General features: G+C 46.6%; 1 protein-coding gene across 2 annotated transcripts; it reads right to left on the bottom strand.

Annotated features, from left to right (window-relative positions):
* Positions 1-2,331: 2,331 nt before the first annotated feature.
* On the bottom strand, positions 2,332-20,274 carry SINHCAF (SIN3-HDAC complex associated factor). Of its 2 annotated transcripts, none has more exons than XM_050988012.1 (6): positions 20,171-20,274; positions 10,079-10,226; positions 8,322-8,421; positions 7,235-7,361; positions 5,745-5,895; positions 2,332-4,872 (listed from the first exon to the last, which is right to left on the bottom strand). In XM_050988012.1, exons 2-6 carry the CDS (start codon positions 10,204-10,206, stop codon positions 4,710-4,712), a joined length of 669 nt encoding a protein of 222 aa, XP_050843969.1. In that variant the 5' UTR covers positions 10,207-10,226; positions 20,171-20,274; the 3' UTR covers positions 2,332-4,709. The 2 variants fall into 2 exon arrangements, with proteins under 2 accessions (XP_050843969.1, XP_018774248.1); XM_018918703.3 differs by lacking the exon at positions 20,171-20,274 and adding an exon at positions 16,022-16,044.
* Between the last annotated feature and the right edge of the window lie 7,268 nt (positions 20,275-27,542).

The following is a 27,542-nucleotide window of genomic DNA, read 5'->3' as shown; positions in this document are numbered from 1 at the left end:
CCAGAGGTAATGGCAAGGAATATCCCACACTCCTGTAGTGATAACCTCTCTGTCAGAGACAGTAGAAAGTATTTGCCAAATAAGTCTCATTAATAAATGTAAAAGAGATACAAAAGCCTAAATCCACTACGATAGGTGGCGTGAAGTGTTAGTGCCACATTCATTTCAAGCATATTCAGGATTTGGAGTACACAAGGGTTCTGCTTACCTTTCTTTTCTCAGAATGTGTAACTTCTCTATAGACACATAACTACTAACTTACCTGTTCTCCTTTAATGGAGTTCAAAGCTGCTGCTGGTCTACACAAACATGGAATTTCCAATAGAAATGCCACCAAAGAGCAAAATGGGGCTGGGTTGGCTACATGATGCCCATCATGACCAAGTAGCACCACAACAGCTTTACAAACCCTACATATAGTTATCTTGAAAAGGAGCACTAGTTTTGTGTTGCTTTACTGTAGACAGAAGCCAGCAACATTTCCCTGGTGCCACTTCCAGTGTCTGAGAACAAGGAGCTGGACAGAAGCTGGACACGTGCTCCCTCTCCTCTTCATGGACTGATGTCCAGGGGAAAGAGACAGAAAACTAAAAAAAAGCAAAAAAGGAGTTAGTTGTGTCTCTGACATTGACACTTGCAGGACCAGGTCTGCAGAATACATGTCAGACTGCTCTTACCCCTGATCTGGACAACATAAAAAATTGCATTAGGTGATACAAGAGCCATTTAGTTTCCATTTTTCTTACATTATATTCAAATGAAGTTTGTATATGCCTTCAGAAGAGCTGTAACTTTTTGGTCACTGGGACTGGATGGGACCCAGTCATCTGCTCGAAAGCATGTCTCAGGTTCAGTGTTGTACAAGTCACAGAGATTCAAAACGGTACAAATCAGAACAAGATTACTCTTCATGCAGCACCACACAAAAGCAAACAGAATTTGCCATTGCATGCTTCAGCCACAGCACTGGATGCCCAGCTCGGGCTTCGGAAATCATGGTCCACTGGTGACCTCCAATAAAATATCTTCTTGTCCCATGCAGTGTTTTGCTCATCTTTCAATACAATCCTCTGCAAAGCACCTTTATAGTGTGTGCACTGCAAAGTATTTCAGCAATGTCACACTTGTCATTGTGACAGCTGACCCAGGTGAAACACAGGAGGGCTTTACACCCAGGATTTTGTTTTTCCATTGCTCTGAAGATGCCTCCCCGATGCTCCCAGAGGAGCTTCCTCCTCCACAGCTGAAACCCTGTTGTGTTTTCTGCCCCACAAAGCCCTCTATCCATCAGCACAGATGTCCTCAGCACCCAGAGGTTACTCTGACAGTAGCTGCAGTCACTGGTGTGCAGCAGCAGTCTAAGGCAGAGTGAAAAAAAGGAACTAATTGTTTGAAACAGGGTGGAAAGTTGCAAATAATGGGTTACACAGTAGGTGACCTGCTTTAAACCACCTTCTGGTGCATCTGCTTCTCTTCAGTGACTTTACATAGACTTTACATTTTAAGTGAACTGAATTATGCCCAAGGTATGTTTAGGCATCTACAGCAGATAAGGCAAATATGTCCAAACCAGATGCCATTGTATTACAATCTGGCAGTCTAAGCAGAGCTTTCTGAAATGATTTCTACATGTATCTCTGAATATCATCGTGCTCAATTTGTAAGAAAACAGCCAGCACATCAGCAGGAATAAATCAGCATCTCCATCGAAGTCCAAAAAAGCCTCTTGCAACAAGCCGTCGTGCTTGAGGTTGCAATGTTTTCCCCATTATCTTCTAAACTCAGTTACTCACTGACAGCTCCTACCAGAGACCTTGCTCCCACCAGTCTGCTGGAGCTCATCCAGCTGCCTGTGCCTGCCGTGGGAAGGGACACACCAGGCTCCAGCCTCAACAGAGGAGTACAAATCTCTTCCACAACTCCTCTGGATTTGGAAAGGGATGTTTCCAAATGCTGTCAGCACCAACCCTTCAATGCTGTTACTTCAACTGGCCTTTGATGAATGCTGGTGAGCTAGACAGAGAGCAAGCCCCCTGGGAACACAAATGGAGTGCCAGCACCACCCACTGCCAGTAAAGGAATGCCTGACACACACAGTGCCAGGGGAAAGCTCTGTGACTCTGCCCTGAGACAGCTGTCTGTCATAACAAACACCACCTTCTTCCCTTGCTCTGCTCTTCTTTCCAAATTAAATAGGAAGGAAATTACCTCACACCCCCTCAAAAAAAGGCTTGGTCTTGTTCAAATAGAAACATGGGTTGCCCAGGCTGGCTCCAGCACTAAATCTAATTAACAGAAGAACAGAGCTGAAATAAACACATGAGAAGTTGCTTATTTTCTAAATAAGACTAAATTTATTCATTACCCTAGTAAAAACAAAGTTTGGATTACAAGTGTCTGAACAGTATAAAAGTACAAAACAGGTTCCATAGATTTCTAATACATTAATACAAAGTGCATGACTACTCATTTTGCATTACTACTGGGAATGGAAGAGGTGGGAGGGAGTAGGGGAAGCAATTGGCGGTTGAAATCTAGCAATAAATAAATAAATACAGAAGAGATGATCCGTATCAGAGCACATCCTACCACCAACACTGCAGCCTTCTTAGGTGTACAGAATTACTGATGCTGAAAACACAAATTCACATGAAATAGGTGTCTGCAAACACAGTGAGGACTCTTGCTCAAGCCCTTATTAGACATGACCAACCTAGTTATGCCTTTATACAATCAAGTATCCATTGTATGGCTGGACTCAATGGGCTTAGGTCTTTTCCAACCTGAATGATTCTATTTGGCTGAGAATAAAAGCAAGGTAAGCAGCTTTGTCCTCCCTTAAGAGCCCCAGAGTTTAGGAAAAGCAAAATGAGTCCAAGGAAAGCTCTAAGCTGTAAGGCTGTGATAAGTCAAAGCCCTGTTTCCCCTGATTTTCTTTCTCTCCAGAGATTGGCTGACCCAACAGGAGAGGAAAAAAGAAAGAAAAAAAAAGCTTTGAGGGTAGAGGCTCCTCTTAAAACCTGCATATCTTTCCCTATCTATATTTTCATTTGCTAAGTATTCCCATTTCAGGAGACTACATGGAAATCCAGTCCTAAACCCTACCCACCACAGTATTATGCCAATGACTCTCACAAAAAAGGAAAGCTTAGAATCATAGAATATGCTGAGTTGAGGGACCCATCAGGACTGACTCCAGCTCCTGGCCCTACACAGGACACCACAAGAATCACACCATGTAGCAATCCATTGTAGGATATCCCAAAAGGGTAATAGTAAAAAACAACCCTCCCTCCCCTTAAAACCAGGAAAAAAACAACCAAACAAAAAGCAGAATTCCCAACTCACACAAGTAAAACCTTCATAAAAGGAACGTGAAGCAACTGGAAGCTAAAACTGCAGCACAACCTTCCAGGAAGCTGCTTCCAGCCTAGAGGCAAAGCAGAGTTTGAAGGAGTGTCACAACGATTTGCACATGAGTTTATCTGGGAATCTGTGTAGAAAGTATTATCTTTTGATCACATATGCAAACAGAGCTGCTGCCTTGATTCAGCACAGCACCATTCTTAGCAGAACTTTTCAGATTCAGTATTAACAAAAGTGTTGACCTGGCAGTTGCTTAAACAAACAAATGGAAAAAAAAAAAAAAACCAACAAAACTCAAACACAGAGAAGCACTGCAGGGGAAGGGTTTCAAAACAGTTATTGTGAATCCAAACCCCAGGCTGCAACCAGATTATGTCCCTGGACCAGAGCCTAATTTGCTTAGCAAGGGGTTTGGTTCTTTGTCAGGTCCAAAACCAGGAGTCTTGTTTGTGGTCACATTTCAGCTGCACTGGGCCTACAGAGAGCAGTTACTCAGTTTTGGCTGCCATCTACACCTGACTTGGGCATCAAGGGGTTTCTTGGTCCCTCTCTAAACCACCAGGGGTTACTACACCAAGCCCAGGGTGCCTGCTGCTGGCTTTAAAAAAAGTAACCTCCCATTTTGCTATGTTCAGTTCTTAGGTAAGTCTTAACCCTTAGCTAAGGTGGGGAGCTCTCCCACCCCTTCTCAAGAGCACTTTTATGCTGGAGGCCTTCTGAGATAGCTGCCACTTGAAGTAGGGATGTCTGCAGATTACCAGTCTGTGTCACATGGGAGGGATGGAATATTTGTCTTTGTTATGTCAGTAGTTCAGGGTGAAATCGCCACACCTTTAAAAATATATATTTATATAACTAGAGAGGTGACTTATAACATTTCTATGTATTAGTTCATCTTATTGACTCATACATGTCTAAGAATGAAATATTTTCTTGGGAATTTAGGAAATTTGCCAACCAATTTTTAAAGAAATAAAAAAAAAACCCAAAAGGCTTACAACCACTGCTTCTTTCAGTACAGAAACATGAACTACGCATACTTTAATATACAAACCCCATCCTCATATTCACTTGGGAAGTGAGTGTGGGGGAAAATTAGACAACCTTGCAGCAGCATTCAGCTTTGCCAAGTGTTCCACAGCATCTTAAATATTATGTACAGTCTTTCTGAAAGGATACAAACTGGCTTCAGAGTTTGTGGAATCGTAGCAGTAAAACCAAAAACAGTTCCAGGGAATAGTCTTTTGGCAGCATAGCAGGTGTCCAAAGTGAACAGTCACTTTTCTAGTATTTTTCCAGAGAATAAGAGGATCTGTATAACCTTCTGCAGCTATCCAAGGAAGTCACCACTCCTCTTGGGTGGAGATTGTTGGAGATTGGGGTCCTTCTTGTTCTGGCTTTTCAGTGGCAGACTTTTTATTGCTACAGCAAGGTTTGAAGAGATGAGTGTCTATGAGGACTTCTCCAAAACGCCCTTTGTAAATAATTCCACAGCAGACCTTTTGCCTGGAAGAAATGGCAGGGAGACAGATACTTTGTTTAGAATATACAGAATTCACAAACATGCAAAAAGCAAGCCTGACCCCAGACACTACTTTATTGAGCCTCCAGCCCAGAGGACAGGGGCAAAAAAACTGCTCACAAATAAAAAACAAGTCTGTGTCTAAATCCACAACAGGTCTTTGGGGGAAGGCAGGGGGGGGAAACAACAAAGAAAAAAAGGAAAAACCCAAACATGTCTGTGCAAAAACCAAGTCTCTAACTTTGCTTCCCAGAGAAGTTTCAGACACAACCATCTGGTCTGAACTAACCTTGGCTACAATGCGCTTGCAAATATTATTTGAGAGGAGGCAGCAAAGTCACAACAATTTCAATTGAGCAATTAGCTAAACAAGGGATTACTGTGTCACAACATGCAATAAAAGATAACAAGCTCGTCAGCTCCCAGAAAACCTTGTGGTTTTCCTCCCACTCCAGAATTTTGTTGGGTTTTTTTTTTTTTCCTTCCACATGACTACCATCACAGGTCAACCAAATCAAATGCTATGTTTTGCTGGCATGCTGGGAGCACTCTTGTATGTAGCAACACATCATATCTACAGGGCATAGTTTTAAGAAGAGATAATGACAGACAGGAATATAATCTGCTATTCCCAAAACCAGCAAAAATATTTGCCAGCAACTGTTTTAATGTTTAGGGAACTGAAGGGAGATAGGGGAAAATGTCTCAAACACAAGGCATTTCTTTCCAAGCATGAACAGACAGGTGCTGTAAATTATACCCTTACAGCAGATCAGGATGAAGAGGCAGAATCAAGCAGCATGTATGCAAAGTGAGCTTGCTGCCTGCACAGAGGGCAGGTTCTGCCACTTTTTACCTTTTCCAGTAGGTGAGATCTAGGAAGGAGAACACTGGTGTTCTGCTGGCCCCAGCGCTCAGCTCCGTGTCAGAGCCATCGTCCGACTGGTTACTGTAACAGGGTGACTGAGCTGGGGAGGCACTTGAAGTTGTGCTGTGGGCATCAGAATCTGCAGAGCAAAGAGGAAATGCAAGGATCAGGACATGCATCCAACGACTTACCCTCCTCCTGACCTGTGGATTGGGAGCAGAGGCACAGCTGTGCTTTAATTAACAAGAAAAACCCAACGACGACCCATTTATTTCACTTGCTCCTGCCTCTTTCAGCATAGAGAGTGTCAGGATTTGGGAAAGAGCCCTCTGAAGTGGAAGGAGTCCTTGTACATGAGGGATTAGAAAGAGGTTCAGGATCAGGCTTCAGTTTCTGGCTCTCAAACCTAGCCCACACAGGCCACGCTCTGAAATCACTGGGAGATCCCTCAAGACAGTGAAGATCTGCGCTCCAGACTTTCTCTCTCACTGTACATTTTCTTTCTCACCCTTTCAGGTAAAGTGCTGCAAAGCTCTTCCCAACAGTGCATTATATATATACTCTATATTCTCATTATGTGCTAGGTAGTACTGAGCTTTTGCTGGATCAGGACCAGGAACTACAGACCCAGTGCAGACACACACCTTAACAGGGTCTGCTCTCCCACCTTTCAGCTGCCATCTCTGGCAGGCACAGTGACAAAATTAAATTAACTGCAGTGCCTTGAATGAGGAGATAAAAGCTCATTGGGTCAGGGCCTTTACTGATTCTTTGGAGACTTCTCCTGACTAGGCAGGATAATTGAAAGAGGGAGACCAAGCCAGCAACAGAGAAGAAGCTGGAAGGTTTGCTTTAAAAGAAAAGCCTTAAGTACCGACACACATTTAGAGCATAACTGGTAGATGGTTTTGCTGGAAAGCTATGAATCCAAGTCTCTTTGGAGAGTCCTTGTACTACTGGAAAGAAATCACTGAGACTGGCAGAGGAAGGTATAAAGAAACATGGTAGGAATTTAAGGGGGATGGGAAGTAAATCTGTGTTTAAAAGTGGAAGAAAAAGACTGCAATGTTTTTTGGGAAAAGAGAGCTGAAAATGGCCACAGCACATTACTGAAAGCAGGGAGAAGCCTCTTCCATGTTCAGTTTCAATGAGATCTTTGCCCAAGTTGTTCTTTTCAGGGATATGTAATTTAAGTGTGGGACATAAGCTACAACTGCCTGCACTTTCAAGTCAGACTCCTCATGCCCCCTTGCCACTTCCCCACCTCTGTCTTGCAGCCCACCCTGCACACAAGCTCTTCCTTCTCATTCCACACCCTCCCAAAACTCTCAGAGGATTAAGAGGCTGTGGAAACAGGGAGAGCCCAAACGTGAGAGTGCACAACCAAATCCAGACAGTGATTCAGCTTGGCCAGTTCACAGTGAGCTGTGTTAGGGGAGGCTGAAGTTTACTGCCAGAACCTCTTTGGATCCACTTACTGTGCCGCTTGAATTCCTTTTGCAGTTTGCTGATTTGATTGCTCTTTATTCTGCTTCCAGAGAGAGTCTTCATTTTCTTTGGTTTCAATGTTGTTTTAAGGCTGGGTCCAGCCCTGGCATCTACCACCTAGGACAGAGAAAATGCATGTCTGAATACTTGTGCATCATGCCCAGGTATTGCCCCAGTCAAGACACAGGCACTGACTTAGCAGAAGGTGTTCCAAACTCCCTTAAGTTAATTCAAGGCAGTTTTGTGCCCTGGCAGTTCATGTTTCATTTAAATCTGGCTAAATCTCAGCCTCTGCAAGAGGCTGAGCCTGCAGAAAAACACAGCAAACTAGTTGAAAAAGCACATTTGGTTCTACTTTTGACAGCTTCCCATTTTTAACACATTCAGTTTAGAACCAAATAATTTAAGCTAATACAGGTCCAGTTAAGAGTGTCTGCCAAGCATTTGCTCTGTGGTTTTTTAGTCATAAATTTAACTTTTGAGTAAAGCTAGCTGTAGTAATAATCATAGTTATGGCTCCCATTACTATCAAGGCATCCTGGATAAAAATTATTATATACACAAGGAATCCTGATCATCCTCCTAGCCTTAGGCCTGTATTATATTAGAAATATCAAAACAGAATATATGAGTGAAAATAGCTGCAAGATTATTAGTCATTGTAATTATCTGATTAAATGAGATTGATTAATGTGTTGCTTGAGCAAGTGACTTTGTTTGGGGGAAGAAAAACCCAACCAATTTTGGATAAAAGCAAAACTTGAAATGTTTTTTGGTTTAGTTTTTTTTTTTTTTTTTTTTTTAATGTCATAAGAGACTTTTGGATGAAGTTATGAGCTTTTGAAAACAAGGAATTACAAGGCAAGTTGGTCTGTGACTGCACCTCAGGCTTGCATAATCACCATTTGCACATAAGCAGGCAGGAGCCACACAGTAGTAAATACTCCAGGAGGGATTTAGAGATGCTGAGGGTGGGAAGGGCGAGTGTGGGTGAAAGAGCAAACCCCAAACCCCTGCCAGCACCTCCCCTCTCTAGAAAGAGTTAGTTTTGGGGCAGAAGAGAAATAAATTACTGACGTGATTCCAGTTTTTTTTGGATCCTGCTGGTAACTTTTTCCATCTTTTCACCAAAAGAACACAGGCATTGCAAATATCTCCTGAGCGAGCCTCATGGAGCCTGGCAAAAACAAAAGCAAAGATCACTTAACAACAGTTAATAAAAGCACTTGCTAACAGCAAGAAGTATAAAAACTGATGAATAAGAAGGGTTCTGAAATTCTGTTTTTCTGATGTTACAGTTCATCTGGGATGCTCAAACAGTGCCATTTAAAGACCAGGTCTCACTTTCAGAAAGCACTCTTCCACATAGAAATAAAAAGGTGTCACAATCTGCCTCCAGAGGGGCACTGAAAACAACAGTCCCACCACCTGCAGGTTTTGGAATCTTTTCCCCCAAAACCAAGACACAATTGCAGTGGACTGGTTAGCTTGGAGCAGGAGGAATAATCATGTTATTCAAACATACACTTGGGAACAAACATCAAAAGCTTATTCAGGTCTTAACTTTCCCACAGAGCTTCAAGGATGAGTAACAAACATCACCTTGCACACTCCCACACGAGCACAGGATAAGATTTCAGAATCAGCACTCACTGGAATGACAGCAATACTTGCTCCCTCTAAGAAGCTTTCCTCAGAAATCATCTCTACAACTAATCCATGCTAAAAGAAATATAACAGGGAAACACTGCAGAACTTTTTAGCTAATTAAATAGGAAGACTGTGGATCATTTATAGATGAATGAGGCAGGCTCAGAAAACCATTATTTGCCTAGTGGTTGGTCTGCATTTTTACCTTGGCAAACATATTTCAGATAGCACAACAACAATGGTCCTGGTAAACTGCAAACTGCTTTACTGCAGTTAAAAACAACAACCACCCAAAAAAAGCAATGGATCTGCACCCAGCCTTAGACTGCCAAGGACAGTAGTGAAGAAATATGATAAGGAAAACTGCCAGCACCAGACTTGTGTACAAAAATCCAAGGTAAATACAAAGCACTCTAAAGTTCACTAATGAAAAGAATGTTTCTAGAAAAAGTGGGGGAAATTTCTGAATTTTATACAAAATTTCAAAGCTCGTCAAAAGTATCCCAAAAATTTGAAAGATCACAGTAACTGGTACAAGAAATTTCTAGTATTTATAGTTTTATTTACCAATGCTTTCAAGTATCATTACCTAACTGGAAAGCTAATCACTTTCCAAGAGAATGGTATTCCAATGAGAAGTTTTAATAACACATTGCTATGTCCTATTTGAACAAAGATACCAATATTTGTAACAGGGTAATCTGCATAAACCCTGCTGAAACTGCTAAATATTTACTCATCAAGGTTTATCTAATGTTCTTGAATTTTCAGAGCCACAGAAAGCCCCCATGGATGTGCAGAGTTTATTATTTTATGTAGGTGCTTACACCTCTATGGAACCAGCAAAAAATGCACAGTCTGAGAGAAGTCTAAAATCCCTGCTGTGCTGTGAGGTGGGAGAGACATCAAAACAATAAAGGAGCCTGATCCTTTATTGTTTTGAATTACCAGCTCTCCCTTGGCAGTGACACCAGACTGAAAATCAAATGGTCCCAGACACAGCAGCAGAGGATGCAGCCCCTCCTGGTGTGCCCAGGAAAGCTGTGAGGAAGCTGAAGGCAGCTTCTCCCACCACTCCTCTCTGCTAACCTAATCTTTCAGGCTTCCAGAGCAAGAAGGACAGTACATCAGATTTGCAGCTTAGAGATCAATGCCGAAACTGCTGACCAAGGTGGGAATCTTACCCAAAACAATTCTGGAAATCCTTTTCATAACGTTTGCTGTCAGTGAAGCGAGAACTGGAAGATTTAGCTCTGCAAATACAGCAGCCCTCTATACTCCGGTACATCTTCGGTTTGTGAAAGCCAAACATCTTTTCCTCCCAGCTGTACCCTGTGAAAACAAACACATACTGGTGTTAATTATCACTGTTAGATAACGAAAGAAAAAAACCTGCTAGATTAGGGCACATTTTTTTTTATCCCACATTGCCTCAGAAGAACAGATGCACCTATAATGCTGTTGTTAAAAAAATTATATCATTAACAGCTGGAATATTAAGCAATACCCAGCAGGACCCACAACAAGCTCATTTACTGCAGAAATCTACTCCAAGGGCACATCTACAGGCAGCACAACCCAGATGTGTGAGTGCAGCCAACCTGGCCACTGAAAGCCCTGTGCATGCGGCAGAACAGGCTGCAGGACAGGCCATGTGTCCAAGCCTTGGGTAAGGAGCTGGCAGCTGAGCTATGGGTCACTGAACTACTTCATCACCACCACGGGTGCTGGGTGGAAACACCCCTGGCAAACTTTGCTGAGAGTGAGTAGGAGTCATTTTAAATGAGCTGGAGTCATACCCCCAGGCTGTAGGGCAGACATACCTGAAAAGCTGCTCTAAAAACAGCAGGGTGGAGTCCCACCCAGCCCTCAATGGCCCTGTCTGCACTGCAGGACCCGAGAGCACTTCTCTGTTCTCAGGGCCTGGGTGAGCATCCCAGCTCCATGTCAGCACATGCTCTGTTCTCAGCCTCCTGCCTTCCCCACCCTGCTTTCCATGGGAAGGAAACCTAGCTGGGAAAGAAAGGGCCAGGGAGCAGGACCCTGGGGCACATCTCAGCATGTGCCTACCACACATGCCCTGCCAAAAGGATGGAACTCCAGTCACAGGGAAGTTGTTGCTTTGAAACCACCACCCCTGCAAACTTGGTGCCAGCCCAGAAAGCTGAGAATGCCCTCCTGCTCCTGATCCTATTCTTTTCAGTACACCAAGGATGGGATTTGCTATCAGAACAGGTATCATACAGTGGAGCCATTTCCCAGGCAGAAACTTCTCAAGTTAGTCAGTGCAGTCATCATGACCCCCCACCAAACCAGTTCCCCATAAGTTGGTCGCTGCCCAGTGCAGACCCCTCTCAGGCACAGTCTGACACAGCATGAGGCACTGTCCGAGCAAACAGGGTTCCCACAGCCCTTCAAAAACCCCAACCAACAACTGAGCAAAGCTGCTGCTCTCCTGGCACTGGGCCTGGACACACAGCAAGTCCTCACAGGCCACACAGCATCAGTCTCACAATGCAGGCAGGGACTGTTCCAAGATGCTCTCTTTTGAACAGACCCTGGTGCAAGGTTTGCCTCCACCACCTGCTGCAGGGAGTGAGCAGCCACCTCTGCTGCTCACCACACACCCAGGGCTCAGAGAGGGCACAGGCTGCAGGAAGGTCCAGAAGAGTAAGTTCCCACTGCTTTAAAAAATTTATTGGAGGGAGCCATGCAAATAACACAACATTTCCCTCTCTTTCCTTAACAAAGGCCAAGCTGCTGAATTCATTAAGAAGCTAACAAAAAACCACAACTACTGAATGACCCAGCAGCTCAGGCAGGACTTTCAGGAGAGAAGCAACTGTGGTGAGGGGGAACTCTCAGTCACTTCTCAGTCCCAGATACTGCCAAGTCCCAGTAACCCAACTCAGGTTATGGGTTAATGTTTGTGGATAGGCATCTGTCCCCAAATCTTCCACCTTCAGAAAGGTAAGGGCTGTAATTCTTTTACCCTCCAGTGGTACAGAGAAAAATCATCTGAAATCTTGTGCCTACACTGCCAGGACTTGCCACATCATTATGGCAATAAAATATTTTGAAAGAGAGGTTCAGGTGAGGTCAGAAAGATGCTTCCACAAAATGATCATACTCAGCTTCACACTCACCTCACTGACAGGGGGATGGTGTGCAACAGGAAAAGATCCTGCACACTTCTGTGGGAACACAGCAAAAGCTAGGGAACCACCCAGGCACAGCTCTGTGCAGAGGTGAAAATACAACCCCCCACCCCAGGGGGGAAGATCAAGAGTACAGGAGCACAGCAAAATAAACATGCAGTTTCCCAGACTCCCGAGAACAAGAGAAAAGTAAAAATTGTATCAAATATTGTTGGCTAATACTCTGACACAATATCCATCAAGGAACCTGATTCCAGCTGAAGGTGTGCATGTTTGCATTTCAGTCTAGCATATACGAGACCACTTGGGGCTCACTGAGGTTGTGGCTCTTTGCAATTACTACTGCACCAACATTTAGGAAGACTCAACTCTCCATAAAGCTTGTCTTGACTTGTAGAGCCTGTTGATGGCAAGCTGAATGCTAAGGAGATCCTCCAGGCCTAGGAGAGAGATGGAGAGGATAAGTCCTTCCTTCCCTCCTGTCCCAGGTCATGCTGTCTTCCACAGGCTTGAAGTGCTGAATTCCTTTCTTCACATTTACAGCCCAAGGAGCTCACCTAGGGCTACGTTCACCAAGGTTAACTTGTGCAAATACCCAGCAAAGTCACCCCAAATGGTGTCAGGCTTTTTAGGAGATTCACTGCTCCCTGTATTAGCACAGCATTGGCCCAAAGGGCAGGAGTAGATCTAGTAAGTAAAAGAAGGCATCCAAGTACTGACCTGCTGAATGGACAATGGAGGGATGGTTACTCTCAGAACTACTCTCAGCCTCTGCTGGATGTGCAGCAAATGAATGCACAGCCAAAACAGGTAAATATTCCTGGCTTGTCAAGAAAATAAACAACAGAGTGTCTAGGCAAACACTCTGAGTATTTAGTTTCTTAGCACCTGATGTGCTTCTTCAGGAGGTACTCTGGAGGACATTGCTCAACAAGCCCCTGGAGATCCAACAGCATGCTCACCTGAGAATTTCCAACTTCCAAACAGCAATCTTAGATGTTGTTTGACTACTCCAATGTTAAATCTGTGGTCTGGTACTTTTCTTTGACTTTCTAAAGACTAACTGCAGACACAAAGTTCACCCGTGCTGCCAAACTTAAGCGGCAAGAAAATCTTGACTGCTACGTGGCAAGAAACTATCAACAATGCAGTTTACTTTCTAACCAATTTCTTCCAGGAATCCAGACAGTGATAAGATGATCTGTCACCAGCTGGTATTTATACCACAGTAGAATAAGATGCATGTTTTACAATCAATGTTCTGGCAAAGACTGGAATACACATATATTCTGAAAATATTTTGGCTTGCATCATTGCTGCCATTCTCACAGGAGCAGCCTTTCAACACCATCTTCAATAGAAGGGAAGCTAGTGCCATCTGTTTCCCACTTGATGAATGGTCAGCAATGGTATTACCACACATCATGCCTGAATGGGGAAGAGCTAGTAGCAAAACCACAAGTTAAACAGATTTCTCTGACAACTGCATCCAAGTGCAGTTATAAATGGAAGGCGTCAGTCCAGTTACACATTTAATCCTAAACAGTTGCCATTTGACCATTATACACTAAATTTTCTGTCAGCTGGAGAGCTTAATAGCTAATATGGACTTAGAAGTAAATATGACTGTGCCATTTAAAAAGCTTGGACTTAAAAGCTTTGCAATTTAGATATTGAATTAGAACTAGGGAGTTAAGATGCCAGCTGCCCTAACACCTGAATCTTAGCTGTGGAACTTTAACCATGCAAAATCTGGGTTAGATAAAAAAGATGGCAAGTAGAAACTAAGTAACTTGCCTAGAAGTTAAAAAGCATTACACAACATAATTCTGCCACATCTAAGCATGTTATTAATGCTATTTAACTTTGTTATTATTTGCCAAATTTAAACATGTTATAAAAATGTATCAGCAGTTGCACAGAAGTGAAAGGGACAGATCTCCAAAAAAGAATCAGAAATCTTAGCAGAGCGCTGTCATTCTGCAGACATGAAGATTTACCTGCACTAGTGGGAAAGCAGTATTCCCCCAAGCTAGGGGAAAAGTCATCCTCTTCCCTCCCTGGTGTCCCTCTCCACAGCTTCTCCTTGCAGAAGTTACTATTCCCTCGAGTTCTGCTTTACACAACTGCTTTAGCAACCTGAATGGACTCAGAAAAGTCTCCAGGAAAATGCTCTTGCCATTCTTCTGCCCTCTCACTTTTGAAAAAGCAGCATCAAAAATAGAAACTTGTCTTGCAAAAGAGAACAGTAAAGTCAGGAAGAGAAAAAGTGGTGGGAAATAAAGAAAAATAATCCCCACACCCTGCTCATTACCTTTGTGAAAGGCTGGTACAAAGAAGTATGTGTGTGAAAACGGTTTCATGTTTTTGTTACCTGTCAGGACTAGAATTTGGTGCTTAATTTTCTTTGCAAAATTTAATTTGATGATCTAAATTAAAAGGAGGCATTGCTTCAGATGCTCATTAAGTTTTCAAGTTAGGGAAGAACTTCTGAACTCTTTCAGATCTTAAAGTAAGCTGAGCCACTTTCATTTGCTTTTCCAGATTCCTTCTGCATTCTTTCTGATCACCCAAGAAGAATGAAAACCTTTTATAATAGAAAGGAGGGAATTCCTAGAAGACAGGCATGTCTCCCTTTGTAACACAATTACCAGGCCAGTGGGAACGAACAACCTCACCTGCTTCTTGCAAAGCTGAAAGAGAAACATTCCTTGGAGTTACAGGAGAGCAGAGGCATGCCAGTCCAAATACGTAGTACCATCCTCTCTGACCTGGGATCATGCACCCTTTGTGCAACCCAGAACTGCCAGTACCTTTGCCAGAGAGGAGAACAACGATTTGATTTCCCCTTCTGTGTACACAACAGCCTTGGCACAGCCTCCCTGGAGCTGGGCTAAAGAAAAATACCATCTACCCTACATATGTTAATGCAGCCGGTTCCTGTCAGTAAAAATCTCACAATTGTCATCCCTACAGCATTTCACTGGAACTAAGAAACACAGCCAAAATTTCACCTTTTTTTTTTTCTTTTAAAGGGAACTAAACAGATGCCTTAATATAGAAAGAACATAGGTGCTCTGGCTTTTGCATCTGCAAGAGCCTACACACAAGAAAAATGCTTCCAGAGCTGTCTACAGTGCCAGAAGCAGAGTTGCCCATCTCACAATAAATTCTTGAGCCTGTCCCTCTGCTGAAATAAACTGCAATACCTCTACTGCAAATCAACTGCAAGACAGAGAACTGTACATCAACAGAGGACCTGATCTGTATCAGCGACTCAACATAAACATACCTCCCCTGAGTTCACAGGCTGCTGCAAAAAACCCTTGGAAGAGAAGTTCAGACTGGATCCATCAAAAAAAGAGAGAATATTTAAACATGCACAGAGCCAGAATGCTCCAAGAATGGTAAGAGACCAATCTAATTACAGTCACCTGAAATTGCAACTTCAGTATCTGCAAAAATATTTCTTACAGTCATCTCTCTCTATAGTTTAAAACAGAGGTACTAATAACCAACCACCCTAACACTGGAACTGTGCACACTGTACACTCTTCTGGTCCCGTATATCCTCAGATTTTCCTTGTACCTTCCTTCCTCTCTCCGCCCAGAACAACTTTACTTGGGAGGACAGCTGTATTTACCAGGAACATCTGAATGTCACAGCATGCTTTCACTTGATGAGTTCAGCAAAACCAGAAGAGGTCAAAACCACATCTTCAGGAATCTTTCCTCTGACAAAGTAAGTCAGTCACTCTTGCTGGTAGATGCCCACAGCTACTGTTGTGTGCTCAGTGCTGAACTGAAATCTTAGCACAGCCAGTGCACCTAGCAGCAACTATGCACATATCAAAAATCAAATTGGACACTTCTTCCCCATGTTTGAGTCTCCATGGCATCCTAGCTGGATCCCAAGCTGTTCCTAGTTACATTTGCAGAAGCAGACAAGTCATAAAGAAGCATACTCACCTGTTGGATTTTCCCTGGGAAGGAAGTTCCTAACTCACTTGAGCTAGAGAACTGAAAGCCTAAGCCACGTGGGTGTTCCCCTGAGCTGCCATGTGGTTCGTGCTCCAGAAGGGATAGGCCAAAGCATGAAAACAATAATCAGCAAGATTTGCATAAGGGGAAAAAAAAATTCCAAACCTGTCCCACCTGCAGACATTCCAGCTTGAAAGATGAGGTCCCCCTGCCTGAAACTCCTATTGCATAACTAACACCACACTCAGCCTGAGCATGAGCCCAGCAGGGAAAACTGGGATGTTCTCAGACATGTGCTGGAGTTCAGTCTGTGATGCTTATCTGAGTGCAGTCACCACAGCTGTGATGATGCTGTCTGCGAGCACCTGCTACTGAAAAAGCATCACAGCCACTTCAGATCATGAGACACTGAACAGCTTTGGTCTGGGTTTTTTGGCTAGGCTCTTTTAAGTTGTTTTTAAAGAGGATAACATACCTGGATGGGGACTTAAACAGAAGGAGCAGTAATTATTTGGCAGAACAACTGAAGTAACTTCATTAAAATGGATACTTTTTCATGTCCTTAAGCAGCATTACTGGTCATTTCACTTGGACTTTGGACTGAGCACATTCTACAGAAATGCAAAGGCTTGAGTTGTGAAATGGAGCCCTGCCTGGGCAATCTTCAAGTTCCAAGCTCGCTGACTTCTTTGTGTTAAAAAGCAAGTGCTACAGGGGGTGCAAGAACGAAGCTGATTGTCAAGTAGGACCCTGTGGATGTCGTTCATGTCATTATGAGAGGTACAAGAACGAGGTGTTAAGAATCAATGCAAAGCAAAGTTAGCTAACACAGAAAGAGCTGTTCGGCAGGAGTGAGACAACAAACTGTCACAGTTTTAACTTTATTTATAGCCTCTGTGAATTTATCAGCTTTTTTAACGTCTTCTGCAAAGAAGTCACCGATATTTTCTTCTAAAATACTGAATACATCGGCAATTAGCTTCTTTTAGAGAATGAAGTGAGGAGGAATTTTTCCCAGAGGCTCTGGCACTCAATCCCACCTACTTTCAGTGGGAGCTGGATGTTGAATGCCTGTGGGTGTGCTCGAAAATCCCGACTTGTTACTTGCTGCTTTTCTACCAGGTACCACAGATTCCAAGAAGCTCCCAAAGCTTGGAGAGCTCACCTGTGTACCAAAGGAGCTGAGTGTCCACTGGTATCAGCAGAAAGGTTTCCAGTTCACTGTCTATCCCTACGGTGCAGAGTTGGTGCAATCTCTAATTTTAAAAAGCTGTAAACTATAGAGTGGATCTGTCTGCCTGCAGGCTGGTGAGAAGGGGGTGCACACATCCTGCACACGGCTGCCAGGAGCAGTCTCAGCTTTGGAAGCAAGCACGGAGCAGTAAAGTTGTTTGCTGAGGAACCATCACCCTCACCGACTGCCTTGTCCAAGGAGTGAAGCACGGCTGTCACCCTGCCACCTTCCCAAGCGCCAAATTAAAGTAAAAAAGAGCATCACAGGCTGTGCTCAGGCACAACCACTGCTATTGGAGTTGGGGGCTCAGGGCAGGACGCTGGGCCTTCTCCTGCCGCTCCCCAGCCAGGAGGGGACGGTGGCACAGCCCGGTCTCCAGCGCAGACACGTGTTCAGGGCACGGCAGCGGGCAGCATCCTGCAGCGGCTGCCGGCACAGCCACAGCGCCGGGGGGCAGCTCTCACGTTTTTTTGCAATTGTAATGTTAATTAAATAGTTTAGGTCCGAAGGACGGGCCATCAGTCGGGGAACGAGGCTCTTTGGTGGATGAACCGGGGTTGTTCCCGCCAGGAAAGCGCCGCTGGGGGGGCTCCGGGGCAGGCGGGATTCAGCCCCGTTCGCTGCGTGCGGGCACGGCCCGAGTAAACAACAGGTTTGGCAGGTCCCTTTAAATCCCCTCAGCTACAGGCATCCGGACAGGGGGGTAGGACAGGAGACGGCAACTTTATCTCGCCAAAGCGACAGCGCAACGAGGAGCGCTTTCCTGGCGCAAGACGGTGACTTTTAAAACAAAACAAAAACCCACCAAACCCTAAATAACAACGGTCTGAAACGCCCCAAAAGGCAGAGCTCGGTCGCGCCGCTCCCGCCGGGCACCGCGTGGGCCCGGGCACGGCCCGGCTCCCCCGTTAGCGCCGGCGGCTGGAGCGGCGGCCGGAGCCGGGGCCGGGCGGGAGGCGGCGCCGGGAACAAAGACCCCCCCCGGGGCACACGACCTACTTTCGCGGGCGGCCCCGCCGGTCAGGTGGAGCCGCGGGAGCGCACATGCGGGTGGCCACAGCCCCCCCGCCCTGCGCCGGGCTGCCAAGCGCTCAACTCGTCGAAAGACGAGTAAAATCAAAAATAAATTAGAAGAGCACAGGAAGGAGAAGGCGGCGCGCCAGGGAGGAAAGCCCCGAGCGCGGAGGTGGGCGCTGCGAGGCGGCCCCCGCGCTGCAAACGCCGCCCCACCACGCGGTCGCGGAGCAGCCGCCCCATCCGGCGCGGGGGGAGCGGCGGGAAGCGGGGATGGAGGCGCGGCCGCACCGCCGAGCACCCGGACCCCCGTTCCGCCGCGGTGACGACCGTGCCCCGTCGCCCCCCGTCCTTCCCCCCCCCGCCCCGAGCCGGTTCCTCATGGCTCGGCCCTGACGTAATTCAAACATGGCAACAGTTTCACTTCAAAGGGCCGTCGCAGACCTCCCGGCAACGGGGGCACGCCGCGACGGGAACAAGGCGGACCCCAGACCCCGGGGCAGCCCCGGGGCGGCCGCCGGGGCCTGCCCGCCCCAGCGCCGTGCGCGCAGCGCGGTGCCCTGCAGAGCGCGCCCGCAGTCAAAGTTTCACCGCCCCTCCAAACTCCTGCAAAACCGGTAGGCAGCCCCTAAAAAACAGCGTCCCGCGCACGACAAGTGCCACCCCACCGACACCCGGCACTCCGGGGCCAAGCCCCCGCCGGGCGCGGAGCAGCGCTTTCCCCCGGCGCGCCGGGGAGCCGCGCCGCCCGCAGCACATGCGAGCCCTTTGTTTTCCCTGCAGCCGGGCGCTGCCTACGTGCCGCGCCGGGGGCACGCCGCTGGCCCCGCCGCCCTCCGGAGCTCCGAGTTAAAACTTGTTGGCGCCGGGCGCGGGCACATGCCGGCAGGAACGGGAGCCGCTTGCACTGGCACCGAGCTACGGAACGGCAGGACGCCATCGCCGCCCGCCGCACCGTCCACGCGCTTCCAACGCCGCGCACCGGGCCGGGGACAGCACGGGAAGGCCCCACGCCGCGACCTGTGCGACCGACAGCACGTGTCCCGCCAGCCCACGGCCGCACGTTCTGCTCCTCTACAGCGTGCACGGACTCGGACTCCCCCGCAATTACTAATGATAACTGGAAACAATAAGAACTGCCCCGCTCTCCCCACGTGAAACACGCGGAGAGAGGGATGGCGGGCACCGGCGGGTCCCCCTCCCCTCCGCCACGCCGCTGGCACCAACTTGAGCGCGGGCGCTACAGGTGTGCGCTGCGGGGCGCGCCGGGGCCGCACCTGCGGCACCCGCTCCGCACCGGCGCGGCCACGCCACCCGCGTGGCGAGCCAGAGCAGCCGCGGCCCGGGAAAGGCGCCCTGCAGCCCGTCATCGCCAAGCAGCCCGGTTTTCCACACCCGCTCCGCACCTTGGAACTGGTTTCGGAGTTAAATTATGGGGAACTGGCTCCTCTTTCCTCCTAAAGACTTGGGAGATTTAATCGTACTTTGGGATGGGGGACTGAAGTCAGAGTTCTAGGGATGGGTCCGCAACAATGCGGGAGGCGTTCCTCTCCGCTCGCGCATCCTTTAAAACTCTACTAATCGAAGAAAAAACCGGGCGCAACGCCGCTCGCAACAGCCACACGCGTGTCAAAGTGTTTCAAGGCAGCAAAGTCTTTTTACGGCGGCAAAACTGCGGACAAGCTCCGGGGAGTAACTTGGAATGAACACAAACCACCGGCTGCTGGAAAACAAAAATAAATCCCAACACCACCAAAAAAAAAAAAAAAAAAGAGGAAACCCACCAAGAGCGAACAACACAAAACAACAGAAAAACCCCGAACAACAAGAAGCAAGCAGGTACAGAACTCAGGCTCAGCCCGCCGGGAGAAAGGGAAGGCATCACTCACCGCCGCGCTGCGCCCACCAACACCCGTGCGGTGCGCGGCGCTCCCGCCGCTGCGCGCGCTCCCGGCTCCCCGCGCTCTGCCGCCGGCGGGGGCGGCCGCGCGAGCCCCCCACGCCCCGCCCCCACGCCCGCCCCTCGGCCGCACTGCGCAGGCGCCGTTCCCACGGCTCCGTTCTCATCAATCGGGCCCCACCGGCTGCGCGCGCCCCATTGTCCTTTTAAGGCAGAAAGGGCCGCGCGGGAAGCGCACGAGGGGGCGGCGCCCGCCGTGACGGCGGAGGTGACTTCACGCACGGGGCGCGCGCGCGCCCCCGCCCCGCACCTGCCTCGCGCCGCCCCGCCCCGCCCGGCGCCGGAACGGCCCCGTGGGACCGCCCCGCAAACACAGCGCCAAACACAGCGCCAAACATCACCGCAAACACAGCACAGCCCCGCAAACACAGCCCCAAACACAGCGCCAAACATCACCGCAAACACAGCACAGCCCCGCAAACACAGCCCCAAACACAGCGCCAAACATCACCGCAAACACAGCCCCAAACCCAGCGCCGAACATCACCGCGAACACAGCCCCAAACATCACCGCACACACAGCACAGCCCCGCAAACACAGCCCCAAACATCACCGCACACACAGCACAGCCCTGAAACAGAGCCCCGCAACACAGCCCAGCACCGCAAACACAGCTCCGAAACACAGCACAGCCCCGCAAGAGGACCCTGCCACCCCCGTGACACGCCGTCCCCCCGCGGCGCTTGTGGCCATCGCTGCCTCTCCGCACGGAACCCCGCGGGCGGAGCAGCACAGGGAGCAGGGAAAGGTTTTTTTTTTTCCGCTCCTGGTTAATTTTAATGTTCGTTTTTCTAAAGCGCTTTAAAAGCCATCAGTGGCTTATGTAATTTTTCCTGCAGCGTCACAATGAGTGAATTGAAAAGTCGCGTCATCGCAACCTTTGGGTTCACGCTCTTTTGTGCAATTTTGGAAGAGCTGCTTCGCGAGGCGGCTGGCAGGTTATGTTGAAATAGATTTCCTCTGAAAACTGTGTCAGACGGATTAGGGTGTGATATACAAGGTAACACCTAAGGAGTTATAATTTAGCACCATTTCAGCCTGTGACTGCAATAAAGCTGCGAGCTACTCCCTCCTGGGCTGGCACTCAAACAGAGCCCAAATATGGATTCCTTTCTTTTGAACTACTTAAAAGTTTAAAAGTTTCCCACAGAATCAACTGCAGCTCAGGCACCACATGCAGGTGTTGTTGAATACTCTAAAACAGTGAAATAATGCCAATGAATATTTCTATAGTAATTGGGGTTTTTTTCATGACAGTGACCTTTTCAGACTAATCCTCATTTAGGCACAGAATTAACAACTCACCAAGAAGTTTTGCTGAAATTATCCTTTTGTTTCCATCAACAGCTCTAGCTAAGATCTGGGAATTTTCAGAGAGCAGGACAAGCTACTTTTCCTTACCTTAGTCTGAGGATCTTACATCTTCTCTACTTGCTTGACAATCCATGGCAATTCTACCCCATCTTCTTCCTCAGTGCTGCCAAACCAGTCAGTCTGGGCACAAAGCACAGGAGAACAACCCCCAGGGAACCCTCCAGGTTGTCATTTGAGTTTTGAGGGGTTCCTTTCGAATGATCATAGAGTGCTGCCTCTGCTACCAGGGCTTCCTTCCAGACACAGCTAAACCAAATCATATTCAACCTGTGAGCCACAGATGTACCAAATGCTGAATAATTCCTCAAAATATTTCTGCAATTTTACTGCTTTTAACTGATCTAGGGGACTCTACCAGCACTTTTGGCAACTTTTGTTTACATATGATGTGTCTGATTTCATCTGCCTCTTTTTGATTGGAGGGAGTGGTTCTCCCAGCTTTTCTCCCATTATTTCCCCATTTCTTTATATTAGCACACTTCTCAAGGCCCCTTGGTGACATTCCTTTTAGTCCAGCACCTCCTAGTATAGCATTTAACTCCCCAAGTGACAATGAAATGACATTTCCAAGGAGAATTCCCTAAGATATCAAGCAGAACCAAAGTTAACTAAATGGATCTCTCGGTCCCAATCAGTTGCTGCCCTTGTCACCACCATGCTGAATGTTCACAGGACATCTCAGGGTGGGCTTTGATTGCAAACAAACCAGGGCCAGGACAATTTCTCTGGTATTTATTTCACAGTTCTGTGCCCTTCCACTCCAAATCTCATGAGGACAGCTATTGCTGTAACCTGGGGAGGACTTGAGTTTCCAAATTTGGTGCTGCTCCAGCCTGTGGACAGTTCTGTCATCCCTGTCCTCTCAGAGGAAGAAAACCCTTCTACCCACAGAATTCCAAATGGCAACGCAGAAATGAAAAGCATGGTCCAACCTTCAGCCTTCATTTCTGAAACATCTCTGGCTCTCCTGAAGTGTTTGCTGATGACATTTCAGCTGTAACTCCACAGTGGTTTGAGTTTTCATTTTTGGCTGATAGCCAGCTTGCAAATAAGTAAAAGGCACTCAAATACCTAATGAGCTTTCACCAAGGTTCCCCTAGCCCCTTCCCCTTGAGCAAGCCACGTGTGCTCTCCACAGCATCAGAGGGACACCTTGTCTGACCTCACTGTTTGGAGAGAGGGTGATGAAAAATAGCCCCCAACTTGGCACAAACTTGGAGAGTTTAATATAAAAATGCAGATATCTGAAACAATGCATGATCTTTACACTACAGGTAAAGCCTCATTTCTGTTTTAAAAAATTAAGCATCTTCCACTCAGAGCTTGGTATAAAGGAGGAATATGGGATTTCACAGAGATCCCAGGTGACCTTGAATATGGGCTTTAGACCAGAGAATTTATCCTCATCCAGATCACTTCTGAAAAACAGTTACTTTAAGAATGCATATGGAAAACTGATTCAACTGTGGCTGTGTTCCAGTTAAACTGGTACCTTCCCTGCCTGGACTCTTAATTATTTTATCTAGAAAGCTAAATTATGTCAATGGTGTAATAATAAAGGGAGCCATGAGGGTTTTTGAAACATAAAACATACATGTATCATCAATGCTGAGGCAGAGCAGCTAACACAGAGAAAAAGGAGGGAATTTGCCAGCCAAGACACCTGATCCTATTGTGTTATTTTTCAATATTAATAAGTAAACACCAATAGGCTACTTGTTTTTAGGTGAAGAGCAGCTGTCAAGACAAAGCCCAGACAGCTGTTTCTGCTTTAAGGAACCGCTCAGTGCTCCTCAAACTGTAAAATACTTTTTGTGACTTGAGTAATTTGAAAATTTACTTTCTTGGCTTAATGATTGGCCAAAAGATTTTGAAAATATTTACCAGGAATTCTTTAAGGGGGAAAAAAAAGTGCTGATTGACATAGAATTGTACATAAGGTTTTGCTAAGGAGTACAATTTCAGAGCGAGATGCCATCCACAAATGAGTTCTTTAGTTCTGCTTTCACCAGTTGCCCTTCTAAGTAGCAGCATGTTAATTTTTTGAAGGTGCAAATGCTCTGAAAACTGGTAGTTGTGAGAAAGCAGGTTAATAAAGTAATGGGATTTTCACCATTTTATGTTTCAGGCCAAATAACGGATGGCTACAAAAAATGACAGCAAAGCTTGATGATAATCAAAATTGATATTATGGTATTCATGCTTCCAGAATGAAGTACTCAAGCTACAAGGCTCAGAGAGACAGGACCCTGAACTGGCTTACTGCTAGGAACAAGGCAGATCATTTATAGCCCAGCCCAAGAAATCCATTAGGGCTTAACAGAGAATAATAACCTTTCTGAAGCATTTTTAATTGACATTTTAAATTCCTTAAGAGGATGATAATTCTCTTAAATTCTTAAGGATTCCTCAAATTCTATAGCAAAATGACCACTTTTTATTACTGGTTAAACGCCTTTAATGCAGCTTCTCAAGCACTGCTGGTTTCTTTGCAGCACTATTGCTTTCATACCTATTAAAGCCAGTAAGACTGTTCTATGGGGATTTATATTAAGGAGATTTGAAGACACCATTAAGAAGATCAGCCCTCTCTGCCTGCCAGGCTGTTTCCTGTCAATAAAGTTATCCCCCCTCATCCTGTCATTTGGGGCAGTTCTGAAAGCAGAGACTGTGTTTGGAAACCTAAAAGAGATTTCTCCCCTGAACAGAGACCCCCATCTTTCCCAACAGCGTGGGGAGCAGTTCCAGCTTTTACACTGATGATTTCAGAGTAATCTTTAGGGAAGAGGAAGTTGTAACTCCTTTGCAGAGCATTGTGGAGGCTTGGTCTCAGGTGGGATCACTTAGGGGACAGAATTTGCTCTTTGAAGTTTCTTACTGAACCTAGGACTCCTGACCAGGTACATCCATCTCCTTAACACTATTTTCTACTGCATGGACCTGAACAGAGACAGAGCTGGCTAAGAGAAATGAAAAGCAAGGCTAGGTAGCTGGGAGAGCATCCATGGTGTCCAGGAAGCAAAGCTTTGGTGTGACAGGCTTTTCATCTTGACCTCTTTCTCAATAGGAATCCAGAAGGTAAGTAGAAATGCTTGGGAATGGAAACTCCTAAGGAAGCAGATTGTTTTTTTTCTGAAATGTCTGATGCCTGAAATCCTCTGCTGGGAGCAGCCAGCATGGGGGGGCAACAGGACCTGCCAGGAAAGGTTTTCTTACAGGTGTAAGGTATTCTGCTAAAAACAACCAAGAAACCCGAGGCAGTTCTTTCCAGGTTAAAGCATCACCCATTCTTTCCTCAGTGACACTTCTCAATCTACAGTACCAGCAGGCAGAATGAAAGGAACAAAAGCACTTCCAGGAGGTAACAGAATTTCAGATTTCAGACTTTGACTGCTGAAAGCCAAAGAAACTATGGAAAACATACGTCTCTGTGGGCAGTTTTCAGTGAGCCAAAGCAAGGCAGAGGGTGGTGGCACCTCTCCAGGCTCAGGTACAAGTGACAAGTCTCACGAGGACATAAAGCATTGCTGACCTTCTTGCCAAGCTGCCAAAGGCAGACACAGTAATTGCAAGTCTTCTGGGGAGGAAGAAGGGCTGTGGGCAGACTTGGCTAAGCAAGGAAAAGAGGCAGCTGGAGGAGCTGGTCCTTGCAGGAAATGTGCAAAATCTGCAGTCCGGATCACAAGCTTTGATCGAGCAGCCAAGAACCAAGTGGGAATCTACCGCCAAAATCTGCAGGGAGGAGCTGGAGGCAAAAATTTTTGCAAGGGTAGGAGGGAATGGAGTTGACTAACAAAGCCACCACATTACAGAGATAACTTCAGATAGCTTAATTGGATTGAATCAGTTAATTGGACTGCAACAAATCAACCAAGTTTGACACTCAACATCCTCTGAAAAACAAGCCAAGGGCAGGTGGAGGAAAAGAGCAGGCAGGGAGAATGCAACACAAAGGGAGGAGGCAGCAGGATACATCCCCCTTCCTCAGGGCAGAGGCATCCCATTCTGAAAGTGAAAAGAAGATAAGAAAAGGTGAGAAGCTTTCCAGGAGGAAGTATTCACTCACAAAGCTGTGTAGATAAGGGGAGGGCAGCAGCAGGATGGGCAAGTTTCAGGCAAAATTTGAGCAAAAATTGATCACGGGGATCCCCAAAAGCAAGTTGGGTCTCATAACGGATGTTCATAGTCAGGGGTGAACTCTGCAGAGTGATGAAATAGAAATAAACCCAAAGCAGGACACACATGTGACCTTAGTGATGCCCCTCAGGTCTGACAGCCTGTTCAAATTGCAAATTACAGCATGCAGAGAAGCCAAGGGACCCAGATGTTGCCTCCAGGGCAGAGGTGGCAGAGCCTGAGCCACAGAGCCCTGTGCAGCATGACCCCTGTGCTCCACAGGCACAGAGTGATCTGATAGACATCTCAGGGCCAGCGGGAAAGTTCCTCTGTCTTCACTGTCCCCATGATGCAGAGATCACCAGGGACACCAGGACCTATTCTGTTTGCATGTTGAAGAGAAGGGATGCAGGAAGGTACTGCCCTGCAGGTTCAAAGTATTTTGCAACTTATTTCCACCTCTGGGAAAAATGTAAGAAGCCTCTCAGAAAGAAGAGGGTGGGTTTTGAATTAGGAGGGTTTAGGACTTCTCTACACATACCCTTTACCTCCCAAAGAAGTTTTTTTGGTTAAAGCCACAGCTGGAGTTTTCTGTCTCTTTCTCAGTCAGTAGTGATGCCTTGTGAAGGCTGACCTAGAACAGAGGCTTGATGGAGTTAAAGAATAAAGCAGGTATTTATTAGAAGGCTCAATGGATACACCTTGGGCAGCACAAGAGCACAGCCAGGGCTACACCCAAGATGAACCCAAAATGGTCACCAAAAATGGATGACTGGTCACAGAGTCTCACCCTTTTATCAGTTCTGGTCCATTTGCATATTGGAGTTCATTGCCCAGTCACAGCTTCAGCTTATGAAGTTCCATCCTTCTTTTTTTTCTCTTTTCAGTCCACGTTGTTTCTGCTCTTGGGCCTGAAATTTGGATCATTTGTCCTTGGTCCCCAGCTAGAGAAGGAATTTCTTTGTCTCCCTACTCTGTGAAGAGAGCTCACCATCCCCCAACATGAAGCTCAGAACTACACACTAAAGCAGCCCAGAATCTGAAAACTATAAAAGCTAAAACCTGAGGCATCACTGGGATGCGGCTGGGTTTGTGTGTGAGGGTTAGGGCTGATGAGGAGCTGTGGGAGAGGAAACACTCCAGCTTGGGCTGAGCTCACCTGGGCAGGCAGGGGGGAAGCAGCACCCTGAGGCTCGTGGAGGTGGCTCCTTGAGCAAAGGCATCCCCAGGACTGGCTGAATAGGAGCAGCCTACAGGGGTGACCAGGCTGTGAGGAGGTGCCCTGGGATGGCATTGTCCTCCAGGCATGGGCACTTTCTGAAAAACAGCTAAACAAAGTGATTGCTATTTACAGAGTAACAAGCTGGCTGGTCAGAAACATTTCAAAAACTGGCCCTTCTAAAACCACCTAGCAGTGTGGTTTCTGAGATGCTATTTTCAACATGCTGTCAAAACAAATCTCTATCCATAGCTGAACTGACTGACTCTTCCTGTCAGGATGACTACCCTTAGCAGTGGTCGAACCAGTCCTAACTCAAGGTTTCAAAAGCAAGAGCAGTATTTACTGGTTGATTTGCATTATCTGTAGGAGGAAAGTGGGAAAACTGGATAGCTCTGGAAGTGACCTCTTGTGCTGATCCTTCTTTGCCCTGCATATGCCAGGGCTCAGTACTCCACTCAGAGTGGATTGGGGAATCACAAACATCCCATTCACACCGTGTAGTTAAAAAAAAAAAAAAAAAAAAAAATTGGAACAGGGGCTAAATCCCTCCTGCTTGGACCAACTGCTTCATGGTGAGCAAAAGAGTTT

Source organism: Serinus canaria, chromosome 1A (assembly GCF_022539315.1).
Source record: "Serinus canaria isolate serCan28SL12 chromosome 1A, serCan2020, whole genome shotgun sequence".
NCBI classification, from domain to species: domain Eukaryota; kingdom Metazoa; phylum Chordata; class Aves; order Passeriformes; family Fringillidae; genus Serinus; species Serinus canaria.
This window is presented reverse-complemented; position numbering and strand designations above follow the sequence as displayed.